Raw genomic sequence first — 12,331 nt, forward strand, 5'->3', positions numbered from 1 at the left:
AAAAATATGAATTTTCAACTAAAATGATGAATCTGCAACCAGAAAAGTAGCATTTTCAATAAAAAAATATATTTTGAACTAAGAATAATTATTTTTTAACAAAAAGATGAATCTTCAACAAAAGCAGTGAATATTAAAATAAAATAATAAATCCTTAACTCTAATAGTTAAATTTTCAACGGAAAAAATTAATTTTTAATATAATAGTTTAGATCTTAACGAAGTATTGAATTTTAAATGAATTTTTTCTTAAAAGAGACGAATTTTCAACCAAACAGTTCAATTTTCAAGTAAAATAGTTAAATTTTCAACCAAAGTTGAATTTTCAAAACAAAACAAAAAATTTCAAATAAAAAGAAAGGACGAATGATTGAGAGATCGAAAATAAATTTTCTACTAAGAAAGATGAATTATTAACCAAAAATTAAATAGTTAACTTAAAAGTTACAAAATTAATTTTCGAGAAGAGACAAATTATAAACTAAAATATTGAAATATTCAACTAAAATATTTAAATTTTCAGTTAAGAAAATTAATTTCTAACAAACAACAAAAATTATTTTCAAATAAATCATTCAACTTACAACTCGAACAGTTAAAATGATAATGTGAAAAATTTAATTATCAATAAAAAACGAACTTTTAACAAAACAGTTAAATTTTCAATTTAAGTTTCAACCACCTAGTAGAATTTCCATCAAAAATGAATTTTAAAAAAATCCAGCTAAAAATAGAATTAAATTTTCAGTTAAAAAATTAATTTCGAAAAAAAAACTAATTAAAAAAAAAACAGTTAAAATTATCAATATAAAGATTCTTTTAAAAAGGAAAAAAATATCGTTATTTGATATTAATTTTTCTAAAAGTCAAATAAGGAGGATTTATTTGAAGGATAATTAAAAAATCACTTTTCCTCTCGTTTAATAATAATAAAATCATACTTTAATCAAACTTTTCAACTCACAATCTCCAACGAAAATTCGCAGAAATTCATTTATTCAGCCTTGGTCGTTTTCTTGGCCTTTCTTATTTCTTTCTGCTTCTCCTTCTCCGCATTTTCGTGCAGACGCCTCTTCTTCCTCAAAAGCCAGATTTCCTTCGCCCTGTCTTCTCTTCCCTTCATCATACTCTTGTACAATTTACGATGCTTCTTTTTCACCATTTTCTCCCGAAGTCTATATTCCTGCCTCTCCTGCCGATCCTTCTCCCAAGGAATTTCCTTTATCACCTCTCCCGCTTTTGTCTTCATCTTCTTTTTCTATAACAATTCAATCAAATGCAGTCCGCCTTCTCAATAGTGCCGGTCTTCTCAATAGTGCTGGCCTTCTCAATAGTGCCGCGATCGGCCTTGGAAGGAAATAAATTTTCGCGGAAAGTGCCTCGGAATTATTTCACGTTTCATCGTCGGACGGGGGAAAAGGTACATTTTTTTGTTCAAACTACGATTCCCCCTTTTCAACTAAAAATGATTAATTTTCTACCGAAAAAAAGAAAAATAAATTTTTTAACAAAATCCAAGAATTTTCGAGCAAAAAATTTAATTTGGTACGGAAAAACATAATTTTTTAAACATAATTTAAAAATCTGAACCAAAAAGTTCAATTTTCAACTAGAAAAGAATAATTTTGAAACAAGAAGTTAAATTTTGTAACGAAAAAAAACAATGAATTTCTTAACAAAATTCAAGAATTATGAACCAAAAAACACTTAAAATTTCAACGAAAGAAGATGAATTTTTCAACCAAATGATTAATTTTTAAACAAAAATTTTAATTTGGTACAAAAAAAAATTAATTTTTGAACCAAATCTAATAATTCTGAACCAAAAAACAGTCGAAGTTTCAACTAAAAAAGAGAAATTTTTAAACAAAAAGATGACTTTTCTACAGAGAAAAAAACAAACCAAATTTTTTAACAAAATCCAAGAATTGTCAACCAAAAAGTTAAATTTTCTACTAAAAAAGATTCATTTTCAAACAAACAGTTAAATTTTGTACCGAGAAAAAAACAAATTTTTTTAACAAAATTCAAGAATTTTGAATTAAAAAACAGTCGAAGTTGCAACTAAAAAAGATGAATTTTTCAACCAAATGATTAATTTAAAAAAAAAAATTTTAATTTTGTACTGAAAAAGATGAATTTTCAATCAAATTAGAGACATTTTTTTTTAGTTTTTTAAAAAGTATTTTAACTTTCAAACCTAATTGTTGAATTTTTAACAAAATTCAAAAATTCTCAACCAAACAGTTCAAATTTCAACTCAAAAGATGAATTTTTTAAACAAACAGTTAAATTTTGTACCGAAAAAAAACGATTTTTTGAAACAAAATTCAAGAATTCTGAACCAAAAAACAATCGAAGTTTCAACTAAAAAAGATGAATTTTTCAACCAAATGATTAATTTTTAAACAAAAAGTTAAACTTGGTACCAAAAAAAAAAAATATATATTTTTAACAAAATTCAAGAATTCTGGAGCGAAAAAAATTTAAAGTTTTAACCAAAAACGAGGAATTTTTAAACAAAAAGATTACTTTTCTACCGAGAAAAAAACAATACAAACTTTTTAACAAATTTCAAGAATTGTTACCCAAAAAGTTGAATTTTCAACTAGAAAAAATGAATTTTTAAACAAAAAGTTAAATTTGGTACAGAAAAAAAACTAATTTTTTAACATAATTTATGAACTCTGAACAAAAAAATCAAATTTTCACCTAAAAAAGAATAATTTTAAAACAAGAAGTTAAATTTGGTACCGAAAAAAATACGAATTTTTAATCAAATTAAAGACCACATTTTTTTTAGTTTTTAAGAAAGTTTAACTTTTGAACCTAGTTGTTGAATTTTTAATAAAATTCAAAAATTCTCAACAAAACAGTTGTAATTTCAACTAAAAAGATAAATTTTTTAAATAAACAGTTAAATTTTGTACCGAAAAAAACGAATTTTTAAACAAAATTCCACAATTCTGAATCAAGCTCTCAAATTTTCAACTAAAAAAGATGAATTTTTCAACCAAATGATTAATTTTTAAATTAAAAGTTAAATTTCGTACCAAAAAATACTAATTTTTAAACAAAATTTAAGAATTGTCACCTAAAAAGTTGAATTTTTTAAACAAACAGTTAAATTTTGTACCGAAGAACAAGTAACTTTCTAACAAAATTCAAGAATTCTGAACCAAAAAGTCGAAGTTTCAAGTAGAAAGGATTAATTTTTAAACCATTTGATTAATTTATTATGAAAAAAGATAAATTTTCAATAAAATTCAACTCAAATTTTTTTTTAGTTTTTAAGAAAGTAGTTCAGTTTGACAACCGAGCTGTTTAATTTTTAATCGAAAAAAAAAACAAATTTTTAACAAACTTCAAAAATTCTCAACCAAGTAGTTCAATTTTCAACTAAAAAAGAACAATTTTTAAACGAAAAGTTAAAATTGGTACCGAAAAAATTGTTTTTAAGCTTAATTCAAGAATTCTAAACAAAAAAAAATCAAAGTTTCAGCTGAAAAAGGTGAATTTTCAAACAAGAAGATTAATTTATTAACAAAAAATAGAATTTTTAAGAATATTCAAGAATTATCAACCAAAAAATCGAAAATTTAACTAAAAAAGATTAATTTTTAAACAAAAAGTTTAATTTTCTACCAAAAATCCAATCAGTTTTATTTTCAATCAAAAAAATATAAATTTACAACTTGAATAAAGAATAATCATCTAAATAGTTGAATTTTCAACTAATTAGATGAATTTTGAACTAAAAAAGATCAATTGTCACCCACAAATGGAATAATTAAAAAATGAAATATCTACGCTTGAAAAGACATAAAATTTGGATCGAAACTGATGAATTTTCAAACTAAAATGAAGAATCTTCAAGTGGAATAGATGAATAAAAAAAAAATTAATAATTTGTAACAAAATAGTTCAATTTTCATCTAGTCAGTTTTATTTTCATCCAAAAAATATAATTTTTTTACTTAAATGATGAATAAATGAACTAGAATACTTAATTTTAAACAAAAAACATGAATTTCAAAAAAAAAGATCAATAAGGTATCAAACAAAAAATACTACTTTTTAAGAAAATTCATCAATTTTAAACTAAATAGTTGAATTTTTTATTGTAAAAGATCAATTTTCACCCAAAAATGGAGTAACTTAAAAAAGTAATTATTTTCAATCTTCAATCAATCTTGAATGATGAATAATTAACTCGACTACTTAATTATCAACCAAAAAGGATGAATTTCCAACAAAAAAATTAGTTTTCAAACAAAGAAGACGATTTTTCAACAAGTAAAATAGATCAATTTTAAACAAGAAAAATTAATTTTTAACAAAAAAGTTTAATTTGCATCAAACTAGTTTTATTTTTATTTAAAAAGTATAATTTTTTAACTTGAAGGATGAATAATTAATTGGAATACAGAATTTTTAACCAAAAAGATGAAAATTCCCAATAAAATAAAATTAATTTACAAACAAAATAATTTTGCGAAAAAAGGCGATTTGTCATCAAATTGTATTAATTTTCAAATAAAACAATAAATTTTCAGGTTAAATAAATAGATTTTAAGCAAAAAATGTTTTTAATTTTTAATTGTTTTAATTTTCCAAACTGCACTTTAATTATTTTAAAAACTGTTAAAATCGAACTTGAGTTTAATTTTCATCCAATCAGTTTTACTTTCAGCCAAAAAATATAAATTTACAGCTTAAATAAAGAATATTTAACTGGAATACTTTATTTTTCAACAAAAAGCATAAATTTTCAAACAAAAAAAAAACTATTTTATAAAAAAAAATTCATCAATTTTTAACTAACTAGTTCAATTTTGAACTAAAACAGATAAATTTTTAAGCGGAACAGATGAATGAAAAAAAAAAATAATTTGTAACAAAATAGTTCAATTTTCACCCTTTCATTTTTATTTTATTTTCCATTTTAAAATTATATTCAAATCTCCGCTCAAAAATCTAAAATAAAAAATCCACAAAGTGAAAGATTTTCGAATTACGCATTATAAACTAAATAATATCAAAGATCCCAATTTAACTTTTTCTTATTTGGTTTCTACTAATTCAGTTCAAAATTGAGCGAAAAAAAGTGAAAAAGGGAAAAATTTCTTGAAAACAGAGGAAAAAAGAGTATAATTCTCTAAAAAAAAAAAAAAGAGGAAAAAACGAGAAAAGAGTGTAAAGTCTGAAAATTGCTTTATTAAAAGACCTACCTTGAGTATCCTTTCGCGTTCTCGCTCATCTTCTTCCTTTTTCTCCTCCTCCTCCACGTCCATCTCCACATCCTCTTCCTTGCCGGCAGTTTCATTCGTGCTTTCGTTGGCTTCTGTTTCCTCTTGCTCGTTGCTCGCATCTCCTTCAGCTTCCTCGTCCTCGTCCTCCTCCTCTTCGACTGCAAAATTATACCCATTCGATTTTTTCCAAGTGTAAAATAGAAAATTCAAACAGAAAATAAAAACAAAAATAAAATAAACAAAAAAATAAATAAATAAATAAATTTTAAAAATGCTATGGAAAATTACGATTGTGGAGTCGGTACTCAGGATCCATGAGGACGCGCTCCTCGGGCGGAATGTACGTTTGATCTCGTCGATTGTCTGAGAAAGGTGAGAGATGAGGTGGAAGTACAGCACCCATCAGATACTTTTCAACTGGCAGCACCTCACGAGCATTCACACAATCAAAGACCCACTGCGGCTGCACGTAATATCTATAAATATTTCGCCAATTCAGTATTTAAATTTAAGTTTAAGTTCAAAATTCTCTTTTTTTTTTAGGAAATAGTTTTTTAAATACTTTAATGAGACCAAAAAGATGAATTTTCAATGGGGAAAAAAATGAGATTTCTAATCAAAATGGACTAAAAAAGATCATTTTTTATACAAAAATGGAATAACTAAAAAAAAAAGTAATTATCTAAAACTACAAAAAAAAAACACAAATTTCGATTAAAGGTGATAAAATTTTCAACTAAAACAATGAATTTTAAACAAAAAAGATTAATTTTTAACAAAAGAGTTTAATTTTCATCCAATCAGTTTTATTTTCAGCCAAAAAATATCAATTTTCAACTTGAATGATGAATAATTTACTCGACTACTTAATTTTCAATCGAAAAGATAAATTTCCAACAAAAAAAATTTATTTTCAAACAAAGAAGACGATTTTTCAACAAGTGAAATAGATGAATTTTAAACAAGAAAAATTAATTTTAAACAAAAAATTTTATTTTGCATCCAACTAGTTTTATTTTTAGCCAAAAAATATAATTTTTTAACTTGAAGGATGAATAATTAACTGGAATACTTAATTTTCAACCAAAACGATGAATTTTCAATTTAAAAAAAATTAATTTTCAAACAAAAAGACGATTTTTCAACAATATACATCAATTTTCAACTGAATAGTTGAATTTTTAATGAAAAAAGACTAATTTTCAACTGATAGGCTCGAAAGTCATAAATTTTCAATTAAAATGATAAATTTTCAAGTATAATGGATTAATTTTAAAGAAAAAAGCTTAATTTAAAAAAAAAAACAGATTAATTTTCATCCAAAACATATGCAAACAGACTAAATTTTTAAAAAGAGTTCAATTTTTATAAAACTAGTTTTATTTTTAGCCCAGCAATAGAAATTTCCAACTTAAATAACGAAGAATTAACTAGATTGCTGACTTTTCAACCAAAAACATAAATTTCCAAATAACAAAAAAATAATTTAAAAAAAATAATTTTCTAATAAAAATGACGAGTTTTTAACGAATTGGTTTACTTTTCAACTAAATAATTAAATTCTTATCTAACAAAATAAATTTTCAAATGAAATAGATGAATTTTAAACAAGAAAAATTAATTTTTAACAAAAGAGTTTAATTTTCATCCAACCAGTTTTATTTTCAGCCAAAAAATATCAATTTTCAACTTGAATGATGAATAATTAACTAGACTAATTAATTTTCAACCGAAAAGATGAATTTCCAACAAAAAATTTTTTTTCAAACAAAGAAGACGATTTTTCAACAAGTGAAATAGATGAATTTTAAACAGGAAAAATTAATTTTAAACAAAAAATTTTATTTTTTTCATCCAACTAGTTTTATTTTTAGCCAAAAAATATAATTTTTTAACTTCAAGGATGAATAATTAACTGGAATACTTAATTTTCAACCAAAACGATGAATTTTCAATTAAAAAAAAAATTAATTTTCAAACAAAAAGACGATTTTTCAACAATATACATCAATTTTCAACTGAATAGTTGAATTTTTAATTAAAAAAGACTAATTTTCAACTGATAGGCTCGAAAGTCATAAATTTTCAATTAAAATGATAAATTTTCAAGTAGAATGGATTAATTTTATAGAAAAAAGCTTAATTTAAAAAAAAAAACAGATTAATTTTCATCCAAAACATATGCAAACAGACTAAATTTTTAACAAGAGTTTAATTTTCATAAAACTAGTTTTATTTTTAGCCCAACAATAGAAATTTCCAACTTAAATAACGAAGAATTAACTAGATTGCTGACTTTTCAACCAAAAACATAAATTTCCAATTAACAAAAAAATAATTAAAAAAAAATAGTTTTCTAATAAAAATGACGAGTTTTTAACGAATTGGTTTACTTTTCAAATAAATAATTAAATTCTTATCTAACAAAATAAATTTTCAAATGAAATAGATGAATTTTAAACAAGAAAAATTAATTTTTAACAAAAGAGTTTAATTTTCATCCAACCAGTTTTATTTTCAGCCAAAAAATATCAATTTTCAACTTGAATGATGAATAATTAACTCGACTACTTAATTTTCAATCGAAAAGTGAATTTTAAACAAGAAAAATTAATTTTAAACAAAAAATTTTATTTTGCATCCAACTAGTTTTCTTTTTAGCCAAAAAATATCATTTTTTAACTTGAAGGATGAATAATTAACTGGAATACTTAATTTTCAACCAAAACGATGAATTTTCAATTTAAAAAAAATTAATTTTCAAACAAAAAGACGATTTTTCAACAATATACATCAATTTTCAATTGAATAGTTGATTTTTTAATTAAAAAAGACTAATTTTCAACTGATAGGCTCGAAAGTCATAAATTTTCAATTAAAAGGATAAATTTTCAAGTAGAATGGATTAATTTTATAGAAAAAAGCTTAATTTAAAAAAAAAAAAAACAGATTAATTTTCATCCAAAACATATGCATTTTTAACTTGACATATAAATAATTAACTGGAATACTTCATTTTTAAACAAAAAGATGAATTTCCAAATTAAATTAAATTACATTTAAAACAAAAAGACTATATTTTTAACAAGAGTTTAATTTTCATAAAATTAGTTTTATTTTTATCCCAAAAATAGAAATTTCCAACTTAAATAACGAAGAATTAACTAGATTGCTGACTTTTCAACCAAAAACATAAATTTCCAAATAACAAAAAAATAATTTAAAAAAAAATAGTTTTCTAATAAAAATGACGATTTTTTAACGAATTGCATTAATTTTCAACTAAATAATTAAATTCTTATCTAACAAAATAAATTTTCAAGTGAAATAGATGAATTTTAAACAAGAAAAATTAATTTTTAACAAAAGAGTTTAATTTACATCCAATTAGTTTTATTTTCAGTTAAAAAATATAATTTTTTCACTTGAATTATGAATAATGAACTACAATACTTCATTTTCAACCAAAAAGATGAGTTCCCAAATTTAAAAAAATTAATTTACAAAAAAAAAATTATTATCTACAAAAAAACACAAATTTGCATCGATAGTAATGAATTTTAAACAAAGGAGATTAATTTTTAACAAAAGAGTTCAATTTTCATCCAATTACTTTTTTTCAGCCGAAAAATATAGCTTTTCAACCAATTTCATCATCCAATAAATTTTATTTTTAGCCAAAAAATATAATTTACAAATAAAAAAAATAATAAAAAATTTTTTCTAATAAAAAGGACGTTTTTTTAACAAATTGCCTCAGTTTTCAAATAAATAATTAAATTTTCAACTAAAACAATAAATCTTCAAGTGGAATAGATGAATTTTAAAGAAAAAAGATTCATTTTTAACAAAAGTGTTCATTTTCTTCAAATCAGTTTTTTTTTCAGCCAAAAAAATATCATTTTTCAACTTGAATGATGAATAATTAACTAAAACACTTAATTTTTAACAAAAAAAGACCGTTTTTTAAGAAAATACATCAATTTTAAAATAAATAATTGAATTTTTAATTGAAACTAATAGATTTTTATCCAAAAATGGAATAACTTAAAAAATCAATTATCTACAAACAAAAAACACAAATTTGCATCGAAAGTGATGAATTTTTAACTAAAATGATAAATCTTCAAGCGGAATAGATGAATTTTAAACAAAAAGATTAAAATTTAACAAAAGAGTTTAATTTTCATCCAGTTTTATTTTTAGAAAAAAGTATACATTTTTAATATGAATGAAGAATAATTAACTGGAATGCAAAATTTTCAACCAAAAACATAAATTTCCAAATAAAAAAAATAATAATAATGAAAAAAGTTTTCTAACAAAAAGGACGTTTTTCAACAAATTGCCTCAGTTTTCAAATAAATATTTAAATTTTCAACCAAAACAATAAATCTTCAAGTAGAATAGATGAATTTTAAACAAAGAAGATTCATTTTTAACAAAAGTGTTCATTTTCATCAAATCAATTTTATTTTCAGCCAAAAAAATATCATTTTTCAACTTGAATGATGAATAATTAACTAAAACACTTAATTTTTAACAAAAAAAGACTATTTTTTAAGAAAATACATCCATTTTTAAATAAATAATTGAATTTTTAATTGAAACTAATAGATTTTTATCCAAAAATGGAATAACTTAAACAATCAATTATCTACAAACAAAAAACACAAATTTTCATCGAAAGTGATGAATTTTTAACTAAAATGATAAATCTTCAAGCGGAATAGATGAATTTTAAACAAAAAGCTTAATTTTTAACAAAGGAGTTTAATTTTCATCCAGTCAGTTTTATTTTAAGCCGAAAAATATACATTCTTAAATAAAAAAGATAAATTCTCAATCAAAACATAGAATTGTTGAAAAAATTAATTATCTACGAAAAAAACCTACAAATTTTCATTGAAAATTAAGATTTTTTTACTAAACTGATGAATCTTTAAATGGAATAGTCAAATTTCAAATTAAATAATTAATTTTCAATTCCAAAAAAGACGCTTTTTCCAAAAAAATTCATCAGTTTTCAACTAAACAGTTGAATTTTGAACTAAAGAAGATCAATCTTTAGCCAGAAATAGTAAAAAAATTAATTTTAAATTGAAAAACAAAGAAAAATTTTTAACAAAATAATTGAATTTTGAATTTAATTTAATTGAATTTTCAATTACGAAATTTCATTTTTAAATAAAAAAATGTATTGTTAAGTTTTTCTTCACAAAATTAATATCCAATCAAAGATATGATTTTTAATTAAAATGATGGAATATTCAACGGCAATAGATACATTTTTATTTAAAAAAAATTAAATTTCAACCCAAAAAAAATTTCAACAAAATAGTTCAAGCTTCACCTGAAATATTTAAATTTTCAGTTAAAAAAAAATTAATTTTCCATAAAATAGCTCATTTTTCAACCAAAGAAATGAATTTTCAATTAAAATGCTGAATCTGTACCCGAAACCGTTATTTTTTTCACAAAAGAGTAACAAATTACTTACATTAAAAAAGCGAAAGTATTTGAATTACTTTTTTAATCACATTTTTTCTTTAACTTATTTAATTAATAAACGATTTTTCAACGAAATACAAGAATTTTCAACTAAAAGAATATTAAATAATATAAATAAATATTAAAATTTTTAGTTACAAAAATTAATTTAAAGCAAAAGCAAAAAAAGCCAACGAAAATTTTCATAAAAATTTGAAAATCTTCAATTTAGAAGTTGAGCGATTAATGAAAAATATAAATAAAATACCTTGACAAATATTCTTTCTCCATACTCGGCCTGTCCACAATCTGGTGAGTGATGGTCTCGTCAGTCTCGTGAAATGAAGATCCAACGAAAAGCGTTTTATCCCAGGAAACCTCGCCGCCAAGTGCGCGAATTACAAAAACCAGTGGTTCTCTTGGAACTTCGCGATTTATAAAAATTTTCAAACCTTTAAACAAAGTCTTCAATTTTTTTATCTTTTCCGCTTCTTGTCTGGCCTCCTCTTGAGCTGAAGGGTCCACATCCTGAAAAAAATAGACGCATTCTCACTTTTGTAATCCAAAAAAATTGAATTCAGAATAAATCAAAAATTTTAATTTTTCTTCAACATCCAGCATGATTATTGAAATAGGAAATAATTTAAAAATAAAAAATTAAATAATTTTTTGACACAAATATAATAATATTAGATTTCAAGTCGAAATATATCGCTTTTTTTAAAATTGTTTAATTTTTCAATGACAAAATCAATTTTTAATTAGTTGAACTTTCAACTTCTTCAAGCAAAGGGATGAATTTTCAAACAAAAAAATTAATTTTTAACAACAAAGTAGTTCAATTTTCGACTAAAAAATATTTAATTTTAAATCAAAAGCGAATTTTCAACATTTAAAATAGTTACATTTTCAATTAGAAAAATTAAATTAAAAAAAAAACACTATGTCTAAAAAAATAATTAAATTTTCAACCAAAGAGATAAATCTTCAACGAAAAACAAAATAAAACATTTTTAACAAAGTAGTTCAACTTTCATTAAACTAATTCAATTAGCAACAAAAAAAAAACTATAATTTTAAATCCACAATAGTTGACTTCAACCCCAAGAAGTCAGATTTTAGAGCATTCAAATAGTTAAATTTTCAATTAGGAAAATAAAAAAAAAACGATTTTCCAACAAAATAGTTAAATTTTCAACAACAATAAAATGAATTTTTACAAATGATTCCAGTTCCAACCATGCAGTTGAATTTGCAAAAAAAAAATTAATAGAAATTTCCAACAAATAGTGAAATTTTCAAACAAAGGGATGAATTTTCGAGAACAACAATTTTTTAGCAAGGTTGAAATTTAATTTTTCTGTTTTAAAATATGTTGTTTTTCTATTTTTTTTTCTTGAAAATTATTATTTTGTTAAACTGAAAATGTAATTATTCGCGTTGAAGATTCCGATTTTTATTTGAAAATTTATCTATTTAAAAAAAATTTTCTTTTGGCTGAAAATTATTATTTCTCATCTGAAAATTTAACTATTCCATCTTTTTATCAAAAATTGACGTTTTAGTTCGAAATTCACCATTTTAATTGA

General features: G+C 22.3%; 1 protein-coding gene across 1 annotated transcript in view; it reads right to left on the minus strand.

Moving 5' to 3' along the window:
* Positions 1–914: 914 nt before the first annotated feature.
* LOC117178335 (pescadillo homolog) overlaps positions 915–12,331 on the minus strand; it is a 42,979-nt gene continuing 31,562 nt past the window's right edge. The window contains exons 5-8 of the mRNA XM_033369747.1: positions 11,011–11,270; positions 5,541–5,728; positions 5,232–5,410; positions 915–1,258 (exon numbers count right to left, since the gene is read on the minus strand). Coding sequence (XP_033225638.1) covers positions 995–1,258; positions 5,232–5,410; positions 5,541–5,728; positions 11,011–11,270 — 891 coding nt within the window. The 3' untranslated portion in view covers positions 915–994. The remainder of the gene's footprint in view (positions 1,259–5,231; positions 5,411–5,540; positions 5,729–11,010; positions 11,271–12,331) is intronic.

Source organism: Belonocnema kinseyi, chromosome 8 (assembly GCF_010883055.1).
Source record: "Belonocnema kinseyi isolate 2016_QV_RU_SX_M_011 chromosome 8, B_treatae_v1, whole genome shotgun sequence".
NCBI lineage: Eukaryota > Metazoa > Arthropoda > Insecta > Hymenoptera > Cynipidae > Belonocnema > Belonocnema kinseyi.